The sequence below is a fragment of the Strix uralensis genome, chromosome 5, assembly GCF_047716275.1.
Source record: "Strix uralensis isolate ZFMK-TIS-50842 chromosome 5, bStrUra1, whole genome shotgun sequence".
NCBI classification, from domain to species: Eukaryota; Metazoa; Chordata; class Aves; order Strigiformes; family Strigidae; genus Strix; species Strix uralensis.
The window spans coordinates 79,884,380-79,908,119 of NC_133976.1; the positions used below are offsets into that span (position 1 = coordinate 79,884,380).

At 37.0% G+C, this 23,740-nt stretch overlaps 1 protein-coding gene across 7 annotated transcripts in view; it reads left to right on the top strand.

The window, feature by feature from the left end:
- Positions 1-23,740, top strand: part of WASHC4 (WASH complex subunit 4) — a 42,426-nt gene that overhangs the window by 4,275 nt on the left and 14,411 nt on the right. For 3 of the 7 annotated variants that reach the window (XM_074871897.1, XM_074871899.1, XM_074871898.1), the window contains exons 3-22: positions 985-1,038; positions 1,166-1,231; positions 1,405-1,450; positions 3,906-3,973; positions 6,730-6,812; positions 7,872-7,914; positions 8,441-8,544; positions 9,117-9,237; positions 10,751-10,874; positions 10,974-11,101; positions 11,774-11,934; positions 14,218-14,344; positions 15,668-15,793; positions 17,068-17,175; positions 18,954-19,100; positions 19,202-19,281; positions 20,213-20,318; positions 21,142-21,258; positions 22,212-22,380; positions 22,520-22,674. In XM_074871897.1, coding sequence (XP_074727998.1) covers positions 985-1,038; positions 1,166-1,231; positions 1,405-1,450; positions 3,906-3,973; positions 6,730-6,812; positions 7,872-7,914; positions 8,441-8,544; positions 9,117-9,237; positions 10,751-10,874; positions 10,974-11,101; positions 11,774-11,934; positions 14,218-14,344; positions 15,668-15,793; positions 17,068-17,175; positions 18,954-19,100; positions 19,202-19,281; positions 20,213-20,318; positions 21,142-21,258; positions 22,212-22,380; positions 22,520-22,674 — 2,133 coding nt within the window. Of the gene's footprint in view, positions 1-984; positions 1,039-1,165; positions 1,232-1,404; positions 1,451-3,905; positions 3,974-6,729; positions 6,813-7,871; positions 7,915-8,440; positions 8,545-9,116; positions 9,238-10,750; positions 10,875-10,973; positions 11,102-11,773; positions 11,935-14,217; positions 14,345-15,667; positions 15,794-17,067; positions 17,176-18,953; positions 19,101-19,201; positions 19,282-20,212; positions 20,319-21,141; positions 21,259-22,211; positions 22,381-22,519; positions 22,675-23,740 lie in introns of those variants that run through there. The other 4 variants (XM_074871900.1, XM_074871903.1, XM_074871902.1 and 1 more) reach the window with 4 other exon arrangements.

Consider the following 23,740-nt stretch of genomic DNA (forward strand, 5'->3'; position numbering starts at 1 on the left):
GCTTGATGCATTTGTGCTCTTAAAATGTTGACTTCTGTGCTTGAGAAACCTATTCAATGCTATTTTAATTATCAAGTAATTAATAAATTGGTGCATATCATAAGAGAAGATATATTATTCCTTTCCAGTCTTCTGGATGTTAGTGGAATTTAAATAAATCTGTAGTTCTTCATGTGTTGGGAAGGCTAATTTCAGCAAACTTCTTCCCTGTGGGTGTTGGTGTTTTTATCTGGGGGGTTGAGGTGCCAGAAGAGCTCACTAATAGTTGTATGAAGGCAGAGCAAACTGTGTGTGTTTGTAGTTGTGTTTTGACTTAATGGCCATGGTATTTTCTGTCCTCCAGAGGTGGCTATTTCCTTGATCATAAGTTCTCTGTCCTCTGTGGAGAATTATTTTTTTCTCTTCACTGAATTTGCAGACATCGTTTAAAAGCACTTTTGTTACTGTATGGAACTTGTCTGTGCTGAAGGTGCACTCTCAGTCATCCTCTGTCTGAATAATTTGAGTAAATTATCTGTAGGGCCACCACAGCGCTGGATGTATATGAACTAGTCAATATCATGGCTGACTTCCGTACAAAATGTCAGTGCCAGCATACAGATATACATTATGCATTCTGTTTCCTGCATTTGGGATTCTTAATTCATGTTTTAGGTTTCCTGAGCTGTTTTTTCTACATACTCCATAATAACCATGCTTTTTGCTTTCCAAGTTTCGTAAGTAACTTGTTGTAAATGCTATATAGTATACCTAGTTATTTGCTTTTCTGCTTAGAGTGAAAGGAAAGATGTTTCCATGTAAATGTGAAGAGCTGAGGTTTCCTGCAGCGTAGGTTGCCAGTAATGTGCAATTATTGTTCTCTTATTACTGACCCTACTTGAGATTAAACTGCAGGGAGGGAATACCTAGTTGGGTAAATGTGGTTTTTTAACAATATTTTCTAAAGTTGTTCGTTGTTGTTTTTTTTTTTTTCCTTTATTTTAGCTTTTGCCATACGAACAGTCCTCCTTACTGGAGCTCATAAAGACAGAAAACAAGGTAAGTGCTGTATGCTTAAAAAAAATTTTTTTTTTAAGAAATAGAGTTATTCTAGCTAAAACTAAGCCGTCTAAATGTGAATCTATTTGTAATCTTTGTGGTTTTTTTCCCCCCCCTTTGAGTCTAGGTTCTAAACAAAGTAATAACTGTGTATGCTGCTCTTTGCTGTGAAATCAAGAAGTTAAAATATGAGGTAAATTTGGCTGTCTTTTATTACTATGTGTGAAAATGTTTGCAGATTGGCAAGCTGATATATAGATTTATTCTTTAGCAGTAAAGAAACAAGATATGATGTCTAAATAATTTTTGTAGTATGATTACATATATCCTATTTATTAAAAAACAAATTTCTGCTTTTGTTGTTAGGCAGAAACTAAATTTTATAATGGCCTCTTGTTTTATGGAGAAGGAGGTAAGTAGCTCCCTTTACTGTAAAAGTTTGTAGTTTTGTTATTGCTTCAGGTTATATTAAGTGCCACAATAAGTGTAACTTTATAATACAGATACATGCATTGTCTGTATCTTTGACCAATGAATACCAACTAATGGACTCTGAGGTTATAGGGATATATGTTAGTGTCTTGTAACTGTCCTGAGTTAGCTCAAGTTAACAACAAGATTTACCTGTAAAGCCCCATTACTTGCAGTAAGTGTTATATTAACAGGAAGTTTTGTTGCAGCCTTATTTACATGGCAAGTAGGGAGCATGGGCTGTTGATGTTGTATTGTATGTTTAACGTACAGCTTATATACTGTAGGTGCTGTTTTTCAAAGTATGGTGTTGAAAACCTATTTTTCACAGTAAATACAGCCTAAACCAACTTACAGCCTATTGGGACTAGATTTTACATTGGTTGTAGTAAAATGTTAAATCTGTAATTTGATTGTAATAAAACCATTAAAAAATAACTTGTATCAAGTCCTGTCTACTTTACTTCTGCAATCATTTGTTCCAAGAGAAGCTGCAGTGTGTTAATGTCACCTGTCCTTCAAGTGCAGGTACTAGTACTCACACGACTGTTTAGACCATGGCATAACACAGGGACATAAGTGATTGTAAGTCAATTCAGTTGACAAATCATGAGCAGTTTTAAGTGAAAGCTGCTTTTTGTCTTGGAGTTAAACTGGTAACTCCTCCGAAGGATTGGTCTTAAGCTTCCACTTAAAGGATGCTAGTCTGGGAATAAGCACACATCTTGGTCCTGAGGACTGAATATATTAATGAGTTGATTTAGAGACATACCACCTACTTTTGTTTTCTGTTTCAGAAATTTGAGAGAAAGGGAAGGCCTTTTCATAGTAGTCTTATACAAGGACTTTTAAAAAGTTTTTCAAGAGCCTTGACTGTGACAGAAGTATTGGGGAATGTGCAGTCTTCGAGCTGGCGACTTTATCATTCTTTTAAGTGCTGTATTAGTTGACTGTTGTGGTTCAGTTAAGGAATGTGAAAAAGTGTGGGTTGGTGTTTTTTCTTTTTTTTTTTTTTCTTAGCAGATTCTCACTTCTTATCAGACATGGTTTTAAATATCTTAAGAGAAAGTGATATGCTGCCAAAACAATACTAGGGGATCCCTGAAAACTTCTCCATGTCTCTAGCATGAAAAATGTCAGACTGTTGCAGACTAACATATTGCAGCAGCAGTTTGTCCCTCATGTGTCTGCAGGGAGTGCTTGAGAATGGCAGGAACTGAGAGGTCAGCCTTCTGTGTGTATAGGTAGGAATGCAGAAATTTATGTTCTGCACTTCCATATCCCTCCTTGTAGCATCTGCTTTGATAACAGCAAGCTTGCTTACTTAGAACAGCTGGCAAAGTTACTGACTTGAGGATGGTTGAAATTTAAACAAATACTCTGCTGGCCTTTTTCTTCTGTATAAGAAACACTTTTTTTTTTTATCTTGTCCTTGCAGTGGCTAGGGCTACTCTAACTTTAGTTAGTTGGATAGGGTTTTTTTGGACATGCACTCAACAAGAGTAAAGGTGACATAAAATGTGTAAAGGGGAAGCATGCAATATTTAGAATCTTGTCCCAGAGCTCCGTCTTACAGAAGTATGAAGACTCCTTTAGTCTCTGGTGAATGCTCTGAAAGAACATATTTTATGAAGCCATAAGGCCTGCAATTTTTATGTAGGTAAACTTGCAATTGTAAGCCATTTTTGCTCGGAGTGGCCCTATAGAAAAATCTCAAGTCTAGAGCATTAATCTGTCAACACATTAAAAAGACTCTATTTTGTCAGGGGGTATTACAGCTGCTCCAGCTGACTGGAACAATTTGGCGCTGGTGATGGAATTACTGTATTTCATAGTATCCTGTTAGTGTACTTTGTTACACAAGTAATTCTTTGAAACTATGGTGATGAGCCAGTTCTGTTGTGCAGGATGATATGTAGGGGAAAAAAAAAATCAAATTCTTGAGGAAATTGTATGGTACACAGCTTTTCCTTCTGGTTAATGATGTAGTATATTCTTTCAGTAAATAATTACCAGTGAATGTTCCTTGCAATATAAATACCTAGTGTTTTCATACAAACTTAAAAAAATGGAAACTTTTGTATGAAGTTGCAGAATATATATGCCTTTAAAGAATTACATTTCATATTCTTTATTTTCTTTCAGGTGATGGAGACTTTTTTCCCTGCTTTGTGTCTAACTTATAAACAATGTAATTTTTAATGAGAAAAACTTCAAAAATAAATAAGCCCATCTTAGGAAAGCCAAATTAAAAGTTTTCAATGGTCAATCAGTATGCTTATAGTAGTGAGTTCTGCATGTATGGCAAACAAATGTCTTGGAGGGCAAGCTTCAATGTTAATTTAACAGGTATAAAACAGGCTTTTGAAAGTGGTGACAAATGTTTGTCTTTTAAGCCACAGATTCCAGCATGGTGGAGGGAGATTGCCAAATACAGATGGGAAGATTTGTTTCTTTCTTGCAGGTAGAGTGTGTTTTGATTTTTTTTTTTTGACAGCAATTATAATCTTAATTTTACTTGCAAAGTGGATTTAACAGTCTGCAGTATCCTGCTTGCATCTTGCTGAAAGGCACTGTAGTCATTTGATATATTACTATGTTTTGCCTGCAGACGTGTCACAACCAGCTGACAGATCACACACTGATTTGGTTTTTTTATACTAGTCTAAAACTCTGGAAGTCTAGCGAAAGATGAAATTACAATTTGTGTAATCATTGCGCAAAGAAATTAGAATTTACTGAAGAAAATTTTGGCAAGAGAAGGTAAATCGAGGTTGTTTCATTTGATGGTAAAGTTAGATACATATTTTTATGGTTTTGATTAGTAGGTTTCAGTTTTCATTGAACATTGGGAATGAATTAATTGTTTATACATCTTTTTTTAGCTGATAGAAGAGAGCAAAATTAATTTCCATGTACCTGGAAGAAATTACTTGTGCTGCACTCAGACTTTCAGGGAAGAACACTAATTTCTTACACAGTTTGGTTGTTATCAGGGTCCTTTGCATGAAAACAGGATCTGTGTTTCTTCTGAGGATTTCCTGTGCTCTTGGATTTCAGTCTACTGTGGAAGTGTTTTGTCTTTAGTATAGTATAAGTGACTGTCCTGTTCCCAAAAACGTTTCTATTTTAATGCAATATTGCTTGTAATGAAATATCTTTGTTGAAGTAGAGAATATACAGAAGCTTCCAGGATGTTCAAACAAATTCTAGTTTAACAAAGGTTATAATTCCTGTTCTTGCTGTATAGTAGCATGACAGTAGTCATTTACTGAGTCACATGTTGAATGCTATAGGAAGTTGTTTCTCAAGCTTTTACCATGCTCAAGTGCAGTTAGTTATTAGGATATCTTGGTTTGGGGTTTTTTTCCCTCAATTTTTAAACTTTTCATCCGATCAGCTTTGTGAATTTCATCGTTTGTCCTCTGTTTCTTTCTGAGCAGATTTTTGAGACGTTTTAGTGGTTCTGAAATGGTGCTACCATATGCTTGTGTCTTTCAAACCTTTTTTTTTCCCTGCCAGAGTGCATTGCAAACCCACTCTGCAGAACAAGATTGTTTATTTATGTGCTGATGTGTATGTGAGGCAAACACTACACAAAAATATAGCAGTATTGCTTGTGAGCCCACTTTGTATGTAAGCTACGATGGCTTGCTGATTGTTGAGCAACTTTGGAAAGAAGGGAGATGCAGGATGTTGCCCCAAAGGGAGGGTTACTGTGCTAACAGGTGTGTATTGCTTTGGGTAAAGCTATGAGGCAAACATTTTTCTTACTGAGTTTGTTCCTTTTCAACTGTTGTGTTCCCCTAAATCCACTCAGTAGTAGTCTATATCCTTAGACTGGGGAATGCTGCTCTGGTTAATGCTAGAAGTGTATCCCCAAAGGTGGTGTGAAAAAGGAATGAAAATGACAAAAGAGGTGAAATGTTGCTTTCGTAGAGCTAATGTCCATGTATTGGTTTATCGGCTCTTCTGAGTTCAGGATTTCTTGATTAACTAGATGTAATAGCCTCAAATTTACTATATCAAAAACGTTCTTTTTTTTTTTAAAATTATCAAAATAATGCTGTGAAACACTAGTTAGGTACTCTTGATCTTGCAGAAGACAGTGTATTTGAAGAACTCTAAAATTATAATCTTGTCTGTATTATGTAGCAGCTAATATGCATGTGCTGTTAAATTGGACTATTTCCTGGAAGTTTTAAAATGGCAGCTGGTGCCCCTTCCCCAGGAAACGATCTCAATTGTCTGTTAAACCATTCCTCTTCAATCTGTTGACTTGTTTCAGCTGCATTTGTTAGAGCAATAAAAGTATAAGAAGTAATGACACTTTTATGTTTTGCAAAAATTGGTGACTAATAGAAGGCAGAAGCCCAAATAAGATCTATTTTTTGATGGAGGGGAAGACAGAATTCAGCTGTTAGCCAGTCTCCTGGCAGGAATGGCAGGCTAGCTGGTTAGCTGGTGTGGGCTGTCTGCTATGAAGCCATCTGTGTGCTGACTGGCTAGACTCCTCACATGCTGACTTTTCCTTGATGGGATTATAGGGTGAATTAATGAGCAAATATCATTGCCGTTAAGGGAGACTCAAGATTTGTTTATCCTGTTGCTCAAGGAACGCCTTGTTAAAATCCATTGTAGAAATTAAGATAGTCCTTTACGTGGTCAAAGTTGATCTGTTCTTCCTCATTTTGTACTATGTAACTGAGCTCAAGTTCTGTTGTAGTCAAGCATGCCTCTCAAGGACATTGCCTGATTTTTTTGAAAGTGGTATTCTGTGCTTTAGCACTCTTACAGTAGGTCCAGACTTCTGTGTTAATTGCTAATTTGACTTCAGCCGTCGCCAGCTCCCAGAGTGTGACTCTTGGATCTAGTGGGGAAAGGCACAGCCTTTGCTATCAGGGATATTCTCTCTGGAAGTACTTGGACATTGTTGTCAAGTCACTTCTTACTGTCTGTAATAAATTGAACCAATAGTATAAATAGTCCAAGTTGTATTGGAAGCTTATGTTCAGTAGCTTCTTAGCTTAGTCGCAGATCCTTTTTCAGAGCTCTTAGTAGGATGTTTTCCACCCTGCTGTAGGTCTATCCACTGGATTAGAGATGTAGCTGGAGCTTGTGCTGCAAGTTCAGTGGTTTATGTTCAGTGTTTTGGATGTAATGACAACTTGTGTATGAGGGTCTGTACATATATATGCGTTTTATTTTCTTGTATTTCAGGAGCTGTCTTGCTTTGTTACCCGATGTTATGAAGTGGTGGTGAATGTAGTGCATCAGCTGGCTGTTCTCTATACCAGCAACAAGTAATTATTCCCTAAAATGCTATGTTGTTTTTATGTAGTTAAACAAATGTAGAAAATTTGAATGTCTTAAGACATGGTCACTTTTGGAATATTGTTGTCTAGAGATACGGAGAGTGCTTTGCTATGCAAGTCTGGGCTTCATAAGCTGTTACAGAAGTGGATTTGTTTTATTTTTAGAAAAGGTGGTGCTTTTATATAATGAGATGCAAAAATCTTATTTTTTGGTCATTTTTTGATAGAATTGATGTTTCAGAGGCATTTAGTCTTTATGATTAAAAGATATTATTACTCTTTCATCCTTGTTTTGTTTGAGAGAGGGATTCCCTCTGACTGATACAGTGGATACCAGTAGCTTCAGAAGGTTAAAAATCAGTTGACTTCCACAGTCTGTTTTAAATATGTAAGTCTTGGTATATATTCCTCAGAACAACCATGGTTTTAACCCCTGAAGTTGAGCTTAGTAAGGGCCGTGGGATTTAGCTCCTCTGAAAACTATGAAGAGAGTTTAAATCTGGATAGAATTGTTGGGTTTAGCTATGAATGTAACCGCAGGGCTTGTGATTACTTCTGCCTCCCCCAACCCAGGTGGGATAGCATCATTCTTCATCATTTTATTTGTTGTTTTCATTTTTGCCTCGCACTACAGCACAAGATAGGCTTTCTGTATGGTGCTGAATGAACAAGGCTGGATGTGTAGCTTGAATCAAGCCACGTTCAATATGTGAAGTGATTTTTGTACTTTTGGGCCACAAGGCTGGATGTATCAAGACTACTTGCTGGTTTCATAACTGAATTGGGAATTGCCAATACACACCTGCACTGAATACAGTCAGTGGTTTGAACCAGTCACATGCTGTACATTTAAAAAATGCAGTATTAAATTTGATCATAGCACACAGATTTCACATAGTGTATACTTTTAATCAGATTTTGAGGTTCTTTTGTTTTCTGAAGTTACTATGTTAATGAAGAAACAAAGAACACACCATCGTACAGAATTGATAAATATGCTCTGTTCTAAGGATTAAAAAGGCATTAAAATATTTATTTTATTTACAGGAATGCACCTAAAATTATAGAGACATCTGGAGTTCATTTTCAGGTGGGAATGATTTGGAACCTGTTTGCTTATGTTAATATATGTATGTTTTGATCATTAATCCTGAGAAAAGCAGCAAGAAAGTGAGTTGCAAGTACAACTTTCAATCTGGAATCTTCTTTAAAGGTTTTAATTTGTTAATTGGCTTTTTCTGACCAGTGGAAAGGACTGGTATCGCCATGTTTTTCATATTCTAGCTTTCTTAGCTGAAAAGTGTTTGCATGCTCCCTTATTGTGTGCAATATGTGCTTCTGTATGCAGAGTATTTTAAAAATTCAACCCTTAATGTTGAAATACATCAGTGAACTTAGAGGTGCCTGCATGCAAACTAATGTTCCTTGTGTCACTACAAAAAATACTAAGCCTTTAAGCTACCAAATGAAGACATCTCTGATTTAACTCTCTAGCTGATGTGTTGTTGGCTGTATTGAAATGTATTTCAATGTATTGAAAGGAACTGAAAGTTTATATACCATGCATGACTACAATAAAGTTTTCAATAACTATAGTACTTTTTTTTTAAAAACAGGCAATGTACGAGCATCTGGGAGAGTTGCTCACAGTCTTAATCACTCTGGATGAAATAATTGATAATCATGCCACTCTGAAAGATCACTGGACCATGTATAAGAGGTGTGTCTCTGAAGGTGTGAAAAATACTCTGACACATGCATGTGTCTTTGTTCTAAGAAAGTCACTGTGGGAACATGGATTTTGGTAGCCCTGAGAATTTTCCAGAAATCTCAGTGAAGAGCAAGGCTAAGTTCTCACTGTGTACTTCTAACAACACCAGTAAGTTTTTAAAGTGCTGAATGTGGCACTTGCAATACACGGTAAGCAGCTTAAGTAATAGTTGGTGGGGCTTAGAATATATTCAATAAGAAATCTAATTTTGTACAGAACTGATCTAAAACTATCCCTATCCATATTGATCACGGGGATGGGCATAAGTAAGAATGCTATCTTAAGTAAAAGCTGAAGAGTCAGCAATTATAAAGGTAGTTAAATGAGTGGAACAATAACTGTTTTGTTGAAAACCTAAAAAAGGGGAGTTATTCAAATGCAAATGGCTTATACAGACCTAGTGGGTTTTGTTGTTTTTAATTCTGGAGTTGCTGCTGGGCACGGATGTGGGCAATTAAAATCTATTATCAAAATAGTACAGGATATGATAAAACTGTATGTTCCACATCTCCTCCTTACAGGCTGCTAAAATCTGTCCATCACAACCCTTCTAAGTTTGGGATTCAAGAAGATAAACTGAAGCCATTTGAAAAGCTGCTGTTAAAACTGGAATGCCAGTTACTTGATGGAATGATATTTCAGGTAATGAAATTAATGTTCCCCAGTATGATAGGGGAAACTATTACATTAAGGCGACACTCTTTTTAGAATGGCTTTGTTTGTTTTTATTTTGTTTTGTTCTGGATACAGTGATGTGTGAATTTGGTTCTTGCATCTGTGCATGGGGGAGAAAAAAATAAAGAGGCTCTATTGTAAGATCGTTTCTTAGCTCTTCTCATGTGCTAGAACTGTGCCAGACTTTGAATGGTAGCACTTAATGCTTACTGCTTTGCAGAATTAAAGAAACACTTAAACAACTTAGCATTAGGACTATGTATTAACAGGGAATCTGTTTTTCACTAGAAATTTTGATAGTGGGCAGGCTTACATAGCATAGATCCACTTTATTTTAGCTGCAAGTTAAAGTCTCCTCAGTAATCTTCAAAATAAGTGTGACCTCTTGTTATATACTTTGTCTCATTCCTAGCATACAGGACAGGGAGCTGTCATTAGGTACCACTTGAGTGGTGTATACCCCTGAAACATGCAAGTGTACAGGCGGATGAGAAGGATTATTCCTTTTTCAATACAGCTAATGTAAATGTATTCATACGAGAAGCCATCTTTTTTTAGGAAAGTGTGTATTTGAGACCCTGAAATCAGATGTTGTGGCATAGTGGGCAGAGGATAGCGTTGCTGAATCTGGTCACAGCAAAGTCAATTGAACAGGACTGTTGTTCAGTTCTTACTGTTACATCTTAAGTGACACAGGGAAGAAGGTTTTGCTGTGTAGAAACCTACAAAGGGAAATTGTAGATGAATAATTAAGCCCAATTTGGCTTATTCTTTGAAGGACACTGCTACCAGCTATCCATTTTTCATCTTATATTTCTCTAGTTTTGCATTAGTACAGACACTTCATTATATGTTTGAGACATCAGTAGGATTTGTCTGGTATTCATTCAGAAAGTCTTCCTTCCTGTCCTGCAATCACCTCTTCCTAACAAAAATACATGAAAAATATTCTTAAATACAATTCCATTAAAGACTTATGTAATACCTTTTAGAAAATCTGAAGTGTGTGTTTATTTTTTTATTATTGTGTGGATTTTGGTAATTTTTGTAAACTGCCACCAGTGGTGTGGGGTTTTATGCTACAAGTTCATGAACCACAGCCTGCAAGCAAACTTGTGTGATAATATTGTTAATGGATACTTTGTAACGTATTATAATGTAGTAATGCAAATAAGCATCTAGCTTCCTATCACTAGCACATCAAGGGGTTTCCTTAAAAATGCCCCTTAACAGAAATGTGAAGTAAATAAACTGTTTTTTTGAATGTTAGGTATGAGAGAGGTTTTTAATGTTTTCTGTTATTATATTAAATAATTAAGCATAGTTAAAAATATGTATGTTGTGAAGTTTAAGACTAACTTCGGATTAATCTTAAATCAGTGTGCTCCTGTAGTATTCTTCTGTTGAAAAATCAGTATTATTTTAAGGTCCAAAATTCCTGGCATTATCATTATGCTTTCTTCTTTTCCTTTTTGCTCAGGCCTGTATAGAGCAACAATTTGATTCTGTAAATGGTGGAGTGTCAGTGTCGAAGAACAGCACATTTGCTGAAGAATTTGCTCATACTCTTCGCACGGCTTTTGCAAATGTTGAAGCCAAACTTGGTAATGCAAGCTCACGATTGTCTTGCCAGCTTTACTGTTTCTAAAATGGTTTGTATTGTGTATCTGGGAGTACACTTCAAAAAAGGTGTATTTCTGCAGGTGAACCTTCAGAAATTGACCAGAGAGATAAATATGTGGGCATCTGTGGCCTCTTTGTACTGCATTTTCAGATTTTTCGGACCATAGACAAGAAATTTTACAAGTCATTGTTGGATGTCTGTAAAAAGGTGAATGCTTTTATTTTTTTTGTCAGTAATTAAGAGGTGAAAAAAATTTTTAGTAATGAAGTAGATAATTTTCTTAGTTGCATAGTATAGCATGGACTTGGGAGAAGAAAGGTCGCGATTTCCCAAACCAAGTCAGAAAGTAGAATTAAGATTTTTCTACTTTTTATAATTCCACCCCCTCCCATTTTCTCTTAAAGATGGTCTAAAGCCTGTGCGCTCACTTAGCAGCAAGGTAAAATAACTTGAAATTACCATTAATATGCTTCTTCTCAAGATTAATGTGACAGTAAGGACAAAAAATTGTTTGAGTTACGAGTATTGTGGGACAGAATAAATGCTGTGGATTTTGACCTTGGCTATAAACATGTATTTTGAAAGACATCTAAGCCTAAAGGTGCTTGGGGCTTTTTCATATCAAGTGGTATTAAGAAATTATTAAATTCTCTAATACTTATTGAGAATCAAGGACAGTGATGATAACTTTGTCTATAGTGTTCTTAGTGGCCTTCTAGAGGAGAAACCTCTTTTAACATAAAGGCAGAAATAAACTGAATTGTATGTTATGGTTCAAAAGAGGCATAAGAAGCATGCATGGTGGCATAGTGTTTGTTGTAGTCACTTATGTTTATTGCCACTTTGTAGTATTTTCCCACTTTTTTTTCTCCCCCCCAGGTACCAGCCATCACATTAACTGCTAACATTATCTGGTTTGCTGACAACTTCCTGATTCACAAGATACCGGCTGCTGCCAAACTTCTGGACAAGAAAAGTATTCATGCAGTTAAAATGCAAAGGGAGAACTTTCTACAGCAGAAGGCACAGTCACTTACCAAGTATGCTTCCTAAATACTGCTTCATGATGCTGTTTGGCATATAGCTTATAAACATGTGTGTTTCTTCATTCAGTGTACTGTTGCTCGGTGATGTTAAATCAACTTTTCCACTGCACTACAGCAATATGTGTGTGTTAGTGTTGCTGAAAAAGTGTGGGTCAAAACTAAGCTTTTTTTCATGTCATGATTTCAGAAGAGTGTATTATGTCACCAGAATAAGTGTTCCTGGCAGTTCTAAGTATTTGATTGTTTCAGTTATTTCTATTTCCATGCTTTCAACTTCCTGCTTTCTTAAACTAGTGTCTAGTAACCTGAGCTGCTTTGTTTTCTGTTAGGGCTCTCTGCTTTCTGTGTGTTTATGGAGGTAAGTTGCTAGTAGGCTTGTAGGGGAGTTTTTTTTTCCTCTGCTTGGTGATGATACTTTCTCTGCAAGTGTTTGTTTCTTTATGACTGTTCCAATTGCTTGTTTAATGGTCCTTGAAATTATCTGTATCTGGAAAGGCTTCTCTTGTTTTCTGCTCTGCATGTAGTTTGCAGGTCACTTCCTTCTCCAGGTTCTTTCTAGAATATGTTTAAAGATGAGTTGGAATTTTTTGTAGTTGTCAGTCTTATGAATTGTATGTGCCGCACTGCATAGCGAGATAACAGGGCTAAGATTTCTGTTTATGTTGCAGACCAAACCAAGGAGATAGAAAATGGGGTCTGTGGAGTAGAAGTAGGATTTTGCAGGTTGTTTTCCAGCCCTGTATGCAAGCTGGCAGAACTGGCTTGGAGAGGAGGAAAGCAACTCCATGCCTACATCATCCTCTGGCAGATTATTTTCACTACTGCCCTGTTTCTGTTTCCATCCACCTCTTCCTGGTCTGCGTCCTACATCCACAGGAAGATTCAAGAGCTCTGACTGAATTCTTTCATGGGCTTTAATTCCTGGATGGAGCATAATTGCACTGCTGCTTTGTTTTTGGTCTTGGGCAGTGGTACAAGTCATGTCTTGCAGCTCTTAAGATTAAGAAAAGGTTTAAAAAATATCTGGGTATTCACTGACATTTCATAGAATCATTTAGGTTTATGGTTGGACTCTTAAAGTTATCTTTTCCAACCTAACACTGCCAAACCCATCACTAAACCATGTCCCTAAGTGCCACATCTACATGTCTTTTAAATACTTCCAGGGATGGTGACTCACCCACTTACCTGGGCAGCCTGATCCAATGCTTGATAACCCTTTCTGTGAGAAATTTTTCCTAATATCCAATCTAAACTTCCCATGGCACAACTTGAGGCCGTTTCCTCTTGTTCTATGGCTTGTTACTTGGGAGAAGAGACCCGCACCCACCTCGCTACAGCCTTCTTTCAGGTAGTTGTAGAGGGCGATGAGGTCTCCCCTGAGCCTCCTTTTCTCCAGACTAAACAACCCCAGTGCCCTCAGCTGCTCCTCATAGGACTTGTGCTCTAGACCCTTTACCAGCTTTGTTGTCCTTCTTTGGACGCGCAATTCTGAGGATATTGTAATAAATATTGTAAGAAAATCCATCTGCTGATTTGAATTCTGCCAGTAACTCTTTCTTGCTCTTTTACAAATTCTTGCACTGCCTTTGATAATTGGACTGTTGCCTTAAATATGAGTAGTCTTTAAAGTATAATTTTTGATGTTGTAATCAATGACCTGAATACATTCCTGCTATAACTGCTACAGTAAATAGTATTGCAGTGTCACAATTCTGTAGCATGGAAAAACCAGCAAGTTTTGAAAGTGAACTCCATTTAAACAATTAATTACAACTAGTGTAATCCAAGCAGTTCAACTTCTGGAGAAGTATGTTATTGAAGAGCAGTTCAGTCTGGCATTGATGTAATGACAAGTTCTGTGTGTATCTATATAACAAAAATCCAAACTTGGAGGGGAAAAAAATTAACATCAGTGTAGGACTTTTTTGTCTAGTGTTTAAAAGCATTTTCTAGCAGTTTTACTTTTTTAATTTAAACAAGTGCAGTATATGTACTGCTAAGAGGGACACTTGTTCTGCTGAAAGATAGATGATTTTGACTCTTTGGGGTATGCTTGTACAGATATAATTGGCAGACTAACTAATCCTTACCTGTAGAGAAAAAAAATGTAAATGAGTATGAGGTTCTGATACTTTTGGGAATAGAGAGTTACTATTTTGGGAACTGAAGATTTAACATATTTCCCTTGCTAGATTTTAAGCTTTGGAAAGAGAAAAGAAAACTGTCATAGTCTTCTTATTTGAAGTGAGCAGCATTCTTGGTTTCCTTCTCCAGAGATATGCAGTCATATTATGTTTTTGTGAGCTCATGGATGACAAAAATGGAATCGATCTTGACAAAGGAGCAACGTGTGGATAAGTTTGCTGAAGATCTTTCGAACCGCTGCAATGTCTTCATCCAGGTGTGCAGTCTTTTAATGTGGTGATGCAGCAAAGTCATGTTTTGGTGCAAGTTGTTGAACATAAAAAAGAAATAACAGAAGTTCTGTGACCATTGCTGTGTTATTTTACAATGTGGGAATTCTTCTAAAGCTTGAAATGCCCAGTGGATACTCTTTTAAGTAAATCTGTAAAAGGTTTTTCCATAAGGCATGTGGGGAAAGTGAATCTGATTAAATATTCAGTGGCTAAAATTTTGAATCTTTCTCTTGACTTAGGAAATCAAGAAAACTTCATTTCCTCTGTAGTAAAGCTTTTGGGTTTTTTTTCCTTTTGAGTCAGTCATGAGGTGCATAAGTTGGACTGAACCAGTGTCTAATTTAGTTTTATTTAGCACAGTACATACTTCCAGTAAAGGTTTTGTGTTTCATTGTGCTTTGCCTAGTGATGGTACTTTGCAAGAATCTTACTACGTTCCGAGGCAGCTGGTTTTCTTTTGGCCTACTAACAGCATGTAGTCTTAATGTAAGATGCATCTTATTTCTGAATTTATCTTTTGCTAGTTTTTATATGTATCTATCTGCCTGACAGAAATCTGATGAGAATAGGTGTGTGATGGAAGCACAATCCTGAATCTTCCATATCTAAAGACGTACATGTACTAGGATCTGTGGTTTTTATATTTGAATTCTTTGCAGTGGACTTAAAATTTTGGTCTGTAGTGAATTGAGTTTCCTACACCACTTGCTGTCTTTTCTTAGTCTCTCTTTTTATTGTTACTACTTTTCCTTTGAAATAAGTTGAATAACCTTTTTGTCATGCTGTATGTAATCGACATTGTATTTAAAAACTTAGCATACACTGATTTAGAAATGATTGCTTTTTATTGTGGGATGGACAGTTGTATTCAGAAAGTGTAGAATTGTATAAATGCTGTCTGTATTTATTCCATGGAATCTGGAAGTTCGTTTTTGTTATAGGCTGGCTTTTGGGGGGATGGGAGTTGTTTGGTGGGTTGGTTTACAGTAGGTTTGAAATTATTCGACCTTTGAGGCTATGTGATTGATTAATTCACTGACCTGTATTTAATTTGAATGGCTTTAGAAGAGGGTAATGATCGGGTGATCTAATGACTCGTAGGCAGTTTCATAATGTCTGCCTAATAAAAGACTCTCATTCAGCTTTGGGATCCCAGGCTTTCTTGTTAAGTGAAGTGGTAGGTTCTGTAATGTGAAGAGGCAAAAATTAGCTGTCTATCATGTATGAAAGAAAACAACTCACTTGATTGATATGTTGTGAAAATATTCTTCTTTCCCCCCACCCCCCCATACTCATTTTATTTTTAGGGTTTTCTTTATGCATACAGTCTTAGCACCATCATTAAAACTACAATGAATCTCTACATGTCAATGCAAAAACCTATGACCAAAACCTCGGTGAAAGCGCTATGCCGACTTGTGGAACTTCTGAAGGTAGGTCACTGGATGAAAATTGTTTAGTTCACGTAGGCCTCTACAGAGAGCATTGATCAAACTTCACATAGTAAAAAAAACCCCAAAAACCCCTGAGATGGGAAATGTTTTTGCATGGATGACTTCTTGTTCAAGGCTGGATTTGGTTAGAGAACAGATTTGGGAGGCTAGAACCAATTTTTATGTAACTTTGAACCAACTTCTTTAGTGCCACAGAATGATTGAGGTTGGCAGGGACCTCTGGAGGCTGTCAGGTCCAACTTCCCCCTGCTCAAGCAGGGCTGCCTAGAGCTGGTTGTGCAGGACTGTGTCCAGATGGCTTTTGAATATCTCCAAGGATGGAGACTTCACAGCCTCCCTGGGCAACTAGCCTGTGCTAGTGCTCAGTTACCCTTGGAGTAAGAAAGTGTTTCTTGATGTGCAGAGGGAACCTCCTGTGTTTCAGTTTGTGCCCATTGCCTCTTATCTTGTCACTGGGCACCTCTGAAAAGAGTCTGGCTTTGTATCCCTTGTATCCTCCCTTCAGGTATGTATATACACTGATAAGATTCCCCCACAAGCCTTCTCTTCTCCTGGCTGAACAGTCCTGGCTCTCTGAGCCTCATATATGAGATATTCCCATCCCTTAATTATATTCATGGCCCTTGGCTGGACTCTCTCTAGTATGTTCACATATCTTCTGTACTGATGATCCCAGAACTGGACCCAGCACTCCAGGTGTGGTTTTACCAGTGCTGAGTAGAGGGGAGGGATCACCTCCTTCAACCTGCCAGCAATACTTTGTCTGGATGCCCAGGAGACTGTTACCCTTCTTTGTGGCAAGGGCACGTGCTGGCTTATGTTCAACTTGGTGCCCGCCAGGACCCCCAGGTCCTTTTCTGCCAAGCTGTTTTCCAGCTGGATAACTCCCAGTATATAGTGGTGTATGGGATTGTTCCTCCCCAGGTGCAGGACTTCTTGCTTCTCCTGCTATTTTTTCCAAAAGAAAGATACTCTGAGATAACTTCAGAAAGCAATGGTGAACAGAACTAGATTATTTAAAAAACAAAACAAACCCATCAAAACTTACATCAGTTCTGAAACTTTTTAATGCTCCTGAATGGTTTGATTTTTCTCAGTTTCTAAGGGTTAATTGCAACTGCTACTAACAGTACATTACAAAGTGGAAAAAGTCTGTGTTTGCAGTGTGGATGAGTCAGCCAGCATAAAGCCAAATTCTAAAGGCAACAGTTTCGGTAACTACATGAACTGTTGTGTTTTGGGATTGACTTTAGGCAATAGAACACATGTTTTACCGAAGAAGTATGGTTGTGGCAGATTCTGTGACGCACATCGCTCAGCATCTGCAGTATCAGGCTCTTCACTCTATTTCTGTAGCCAAGGTATGTAATTCAAGTTCTAATAATTAATCTTCCTATCCAAGTGCTTAAAAATCTTGATTTTAAATCTATTTTTCTTATTTTTGCAAGATCTGTAGCATGGTGCTCTATCATAATCAACAGATATATAAGCTTTCCAGTAGGTCAGAACTTTGCCCTAGAGGCTGTACAGCATAGATGGCTATCTGGTTTTGACCAAGAATGGTTCCTCTCTTCCTCTTAATTGCTGCAGCTCTTGTCATGTTCCTCTTGTGTTCTTTTCAGTTTTTATTTCTAGTGATTTTCACAAACTCACCTCTCTTTTCCTGACCTCTTTTCTGATGCACATTCATAAAACAATCTGTTGCAGGTCTAAGCAAATGGGCTGTTATTTATTTAAATCTTTGTCCGCTTGGCAAAACAGCAATGGTTAATATATGATGGCTTACAGGAGTCTAATGTAGACATAAATTCACTGTTTTGCTGTGGGGCTTTTGATGGTGAGACACTGTAATACCTGCATATTATATTTTTCTATAAACAAGATTAGTTTACTACAGATTTTTCTTATCAAATCTTGAATTTCTGAAATCAAGGCCAATGGGAAAACAAGGTTTTGGTATACCTGTTCTGATGTATTACTGATTGTTTTATTCTTTCATCACATTCAGTAGCAGAATTACAAAGGACATATGCTGTTGATATCAGTGCAGTTATTTAAATTTTCCTTTTATTTGGCTGTAATCTCAATTTATGTATCTGACATATCCATATCTTCTAGTGTAAGGAAAAAAAATAAACTTCTAAAAAACTGAGAGGGAGAGAGGTCTGTATATATGTGTCAGGAATAGCATAAGCTGAGAAGTTCCAAGCTACTAAGAAAAAACTGTATCTTCAAACAAACAGTTCACATATTTAGATAACTTTCATAACCTTTTCAAATTATATCTGAATTACATTACAAATTATTTCTAAATGCATGGAAATATGCTGAGACTTCCATATGGAGGGATATCAAAGAGAACACATCTGTGAACAATTGTTGATGTTTCGACTAATCAGAGAACATGTAAAAGGCAAATGCTGGTAAATAGAAGGGTTAATTAGTATTAATATTTTCTGCTCCATTTTTTTTCTAAGTGGTGTAAGATCTAAGGCATATACCTAACATAGCTTTAGCATGTAGGGTTAAGAGCTTCATGTTGAACATAATTTCTTAGAATCAGAAGAGATTTTCTTTAACTTTTTCATGAAACTGTACCTCTTCTAGTAACGCTGCTACTCACAAATATGTCTGTGACTTCAACTTCTTAGCCAGAAGACTTGTTCCCTTCATTTGTTTGTGCAAATGTGTTTGCACTTAGTCTTTCTGATAAATTAGAATTTGTAGAAAATTGCAAGGTATCATTATTACCATGTTTATACATCTTCTGGCTGTTGAGCTGTAAACTGGATTTTGTTATCAATAGGGATTAAAAAATAATTTAAAGTTTTTAAATTAGATGTACCTTAGATCTAAAACTGGCATGCAGTCACATGCAGCTTGCGCAGTATTTATATACTGTATAACCTGACCCATGTTCATGATGAACTGCACGTATTCCAAGTGTATAGATAGGTAATGCCACTGAATTGACAGAGGAAGTGAATTTGGATCCGGTTATCTCTGTTCACAAAACATAATTTATTTGCAGAAATACTCAATTTATGGCAAGTCCATAAGCTTTGGAAAGAAGAGATAAGGTACTGCTTTTGGACTTAGGTAACTCTTCTCTGAATTTTTGTGTCTTTCTGTCATCAAGAAAAGAGTCATTTCTGATAAAAAGTACAGTGAGCAACGCCTGGATGTCCTCTCTGCTCTGGTGCTGGCTGAGAACACCCTCAATGGGCCAAGTACAAGACAGAGGCGGTTAATTGTTTCCCTCGCACTAAGTGTGGGAACACAGATGGTAAGTGCCATGATTGTTCCAGACCTTTACTTGTTTGGTGTAGTATCTTACAAAGAAATCTAATCTTGTCTTTTTTCCTTTTTTTTTTTTTATTTGCACAGAAAACTTTTAAAGATGAAGAACTTGTTCCCCTTCAGTTAGTTCTGAAAAAGCTAGACTTGATCAGTGAACTTACGGAGCGGTAAGCAGTGGCATGTGATATATATAAAAGGCAGTGTAGTGTCACTGCGGGGGGAGCTGCATCTTCACTATGCAAATTGCAGAAATCTGGTAGCTGGCTGCTGGTGGTGATTTCTGCATGTATGTAGACCAGGGATGAACAGAAAGAATTCCATAGCTAAGCCTGAAGCTCGCTGGTCTTTGAGCAACTCATATTTTACCTAACTGTTGCCAATTAGGTAATCCACTTCTATGATTGTTTAGAAACTCTGTCACTTTCTTAGATGACTAGGCTTTATGTTAAGCTAAAGTCTTCCACTTAACCCAAACCCAAAAGTTATGAATTAATACCAGCCTGTTTGGGAGATCAGACTGTTAGTTCACATGTGACACCATGTTTTACTGCTGCTGTAGTTTCAGTGGACACTCAAGTTACTTAATCTTGGCCATCTGAAAGCCAGGTGAATATCTGGGTTCCACGCATACTTTATGGAGGGAGACAAACACCTTCAGTGGATGACTCCTGGGATAAATTCCTGGGATAAGTGGTGTACAAAGGTTGTATTAGGAGAGGCCTGTTTCTCTTTTTTGACTTAGAGGAGAAACTTAGAATATATGTTTGACTTCCAGACTACTAGTTGCATACAATAAGAAAATAGTTATTTAGGATTTTGCTGTAATGTAAGGTTTAATTCTTTCAGAGACTGAGTAAACCTTTTTTCTAAAGCAGGTACCTTTTCTTTATAAATAGCCTAGTGGAAAACAAGAAAAAAAAATTATTTAATGAAGAACTGTCTTTTGAAGGACAATGCATATGGAACATTAAAATAACCATGTAAAATTTAGGCTTGAAAAGCAGTTGTCTTTAGTTTAAACACACTAAAATAAATATCACTGTGTTAGAAGAATGGCTTCTTCCAATTCTGTGTCTAACAAGTAATCTTTTATTCTAGAGTTCGAGCACAATGTGACTGTTGTTTCTTATACTGGCATCGAGCAGTCTTTCCAATCTATTTAGATGATGTGTATGAAAATGCAGTTGATTCTGCTAGACTGCACGTAAGTAATAATGTTAGCAACTTAGTTTAACAAGCCACTGTAGTGGGAGGGGTTCAGAGGAGAGGATAAAGCCTGGACTTGAAATCCTTAAAGAAAGAGCTCTGGGGGGGGAAAAAAAAGTGAAACCTGGGCAAGAATTACTACTGAGGCAGAAATTTCTTCTCAGTCCGGAGGATATAAAAGCAATCTTTGTTCTAAATCTAATCAAAGTGTATCTGTTAGATTGCTCTAAAAATCTCAGGTTGCTGCTGTTAACTCTGGGTCTCTGTGTCTGTCTCTTCAGTCCTCTCTTCATTCATTCTAATTTGAAACAAACACCTTTTGCTAGACCAGAACATTAAAAGCCTTTGTTTCACATTTTGGCTGTGTATTTCTAAAGCACGTGTCACTGTGTTCAGTGATGCTGTGTGGGATAGTTGTCCTGTAGCTTTTTCCATCCCCCATCTCTCCACCTCTCTTTGAAGTATCAAGTATTTGCTGCAGAAGTGAATCATGCTTTGGCATGCTAATTCTGTTAAAATCAATCATCTGTTCCAGTATTGTGCATGCCATGGTCAGTTACAGTACTAAAACGAATATAGTGCAAATAATTTCAGATGAAACAGCTCATAATTATGACCTTCCAGTAAATGGATCAGTAGCAACTAAATACTTCTGATGAACACATTAAGGACAGGAAACTTCACTAGAGTTTATGAAGTCTATTTCTAATGAAGGAAAGACGAGCGATTTTGATTTTTGTCTGTTAGATTTGAACACTATTTGAGATGCTGTTGACATGTCTGTCAATCTGTTGGTTAAGCATAAGAGTTTCTTTTTTCAGTATATGTTTAGTGCACTACGGGACTGCGTACCTGCTATGATGCATGCAAGACACTTGGAATCTTACGAGGTGCTTCTGGAATGCTATGACAAAGAAATCATGGAAGTGCTCAATGAGGTGAATGGCAATTAAAGGCAATACTATACTTGGAATATTTTATAGGCCAGCATCTATTGTACCAAACCTGATATGATCTATAAAAATAGCAGAGAGACCTTTGAAATTGACATGAAGTATTTTAATAAATAAGAAAGTGTTCACTGATGATTTGGGTTATTTAAGACCTCTTGTTAATGGTATCTGTGTTGGCTGGGAACATGAAAATACTGCACTCTGAATTACGTAAGTTGGCAAAACCTCAGTTACAGATTTGACTATGCAAACAGAGGAGTGCTTTTTGTCAGAGTAGCTTTTGCTTGTATGAATGCCTAAAATAGGTACTACTGTTCTTAGTATGTATGCACGGCTCTTAGTAGTGAAGGCTCTGTAAATGTAGGTGGCCTCTTTAGTGAGTTATTGTGTAGAATTACAAAGGATGTTTGACAGAGAGAAAATGTGAATTCAGATTTCCCAAGTCCTAGGTTTTACCTTTTGAACGACTCTTTTTGTTTGACTAGTTCAAAAGCATACATTACATATTCTGCAGGTAATCAGCCCAAATTGCTTATTGCAAGACTCTTCCTCACTGAGTTAGGTCTTCTTATTATCTAGTTAGGTAGCCCCAAGCCTAGTTCCCTTTAAGATGAGAAGTGAGAATACTTAAGTTTAAATTGTGTTAAACTCCTACATGGAAGTTTTAATCATGTACAGAATAGCATTAGGTAGCTAAACCTTTACCTTTTCTGATCGTTGTAGCTTTTTCTTGCTATTGTGTTCTAGAACAAGAACATGTAAATATCCATCTGGTTCCCAAGTATTGATTCACTTTGACTTGTGTGGCCCTGCCAAAGCAAAGCTGTCTTCGCTAGTTTAATCAGTCTTTTATGTATCTCTGGAGAGAGATGTTAGTTCTGCTGACAGAGCATTGTAAGTGGGCACTGAACATGACTTTTTTTAACTTCCCTGAATAGCACTTGATGGACAAATTATGTAAAGAGATAGAAAAGGACCTGCGCTTATCAGTTCATACACACCTAAAGCTGGATGACAGAAACCCCTTCAGAGTTGGTATGAAGGATCTAGCTCACTTCTTCTTTTTGAACCCAATACGTTTTTTCAATCGATTCATTGACATAAAAGGTGAGGAGTTACACACTTTCTTGATTCCATTACTTTCATTTCTGTTACACTTTGGCTTAGTGTATCTTTTTACTTCTTTCCACGCTTTCCTAACTGAATAGGTAATAGTATTTTACTTCATGCTTCTGTGTGTTTGCAGCTTATGTAACTCACTATTTGGACAAGACCTTCTACAACTTAACGACTGTAGCTCTTCATGACTGGGCCACCTACAGTGAAATGAGAAACCTAGCAACTCAGCGCTATGGTTTATGTATGACTGAAGCACATCTTCCCAGCCAGACTCTGGAACAGGTACAGTGCCCACAGAATATGAATATAATTTGTTCCGTTACACTGTCATACCAGCTAGCTATTCAAAGGACTGAGTCGTTAAAATGAAGGTGCCCAAGATTAGAGAACTGTTTGGAAAAAGTGACCTTTAATTTCTGGTTGACATATGAGATGGGATCTTTACCTTTGGAGATAACACTGAGATCAGATAACTTCATGTTGGACTTGTATAATTCATTTTTTAACATAGATTTGATAAAATTAAATTGGGTATACCAAGTCAGAGAACATTTTCTTGAAAATTCAGTATCAGCAATTTGGCAAGCAATACAACTGGAATACAACTGTCACAAGTCTGGAATGACCTTTGAATGTTGTGTCTTTTCCTTGGTTTATTGCTTGCTTCTCAGCAGGTTCTGCTTAGTGATCATCAAGAGAAACTATTTCATAGACTGCACATCAAGGACTTTGGGACATTTGTGCTCAGCTTAATAGGGGAGTGACTCAGCCTCCTAGAAACTGCTAAACATGGTTACATATAAAGTTGTAGTTTCATCAGGTTAATGGTGAAGGCATCCACTGTTACAGGGTTGGTGCAAAAGAAATACCACTTCCATATTTCTGAAGACTTTCCTGCAAGAGTTTGAGTATCTTGGTTACTTCTGGCAGTTAGCTTCGTTCCCTCATTTGGATTAATACGTTGGTGAAAGCTTTTAGAAAATACAGCCTCTTTCATGATAGCGGTGTCTTCCTAAGTTGAAAGAGGGCATAGAGCTAAGAACTCTAGCTGCTTCTTGGTATAGAAGTGCTGTGGATTAGTTTCTGTTTCTGGCTTTGGCTTTCTATTGGCAATATTTGGCCATCACATTGTTATAAAGAATTAAATAATTTCACAACATTGGTTTCACAACATTTCATTCTTGTATGAGCTTTACAAAGATGCCTCACACTCCACCCCCCCGTCCCCGCCAAATCCTGATAAAATCCTTGGCACAACTGGAAATAGAGTGTATAGATTATATAGCATTCTCTCTATGCACAGTGATACTAAAGTGACTCCTTCAACAAAATAATTGTAAAACTTACA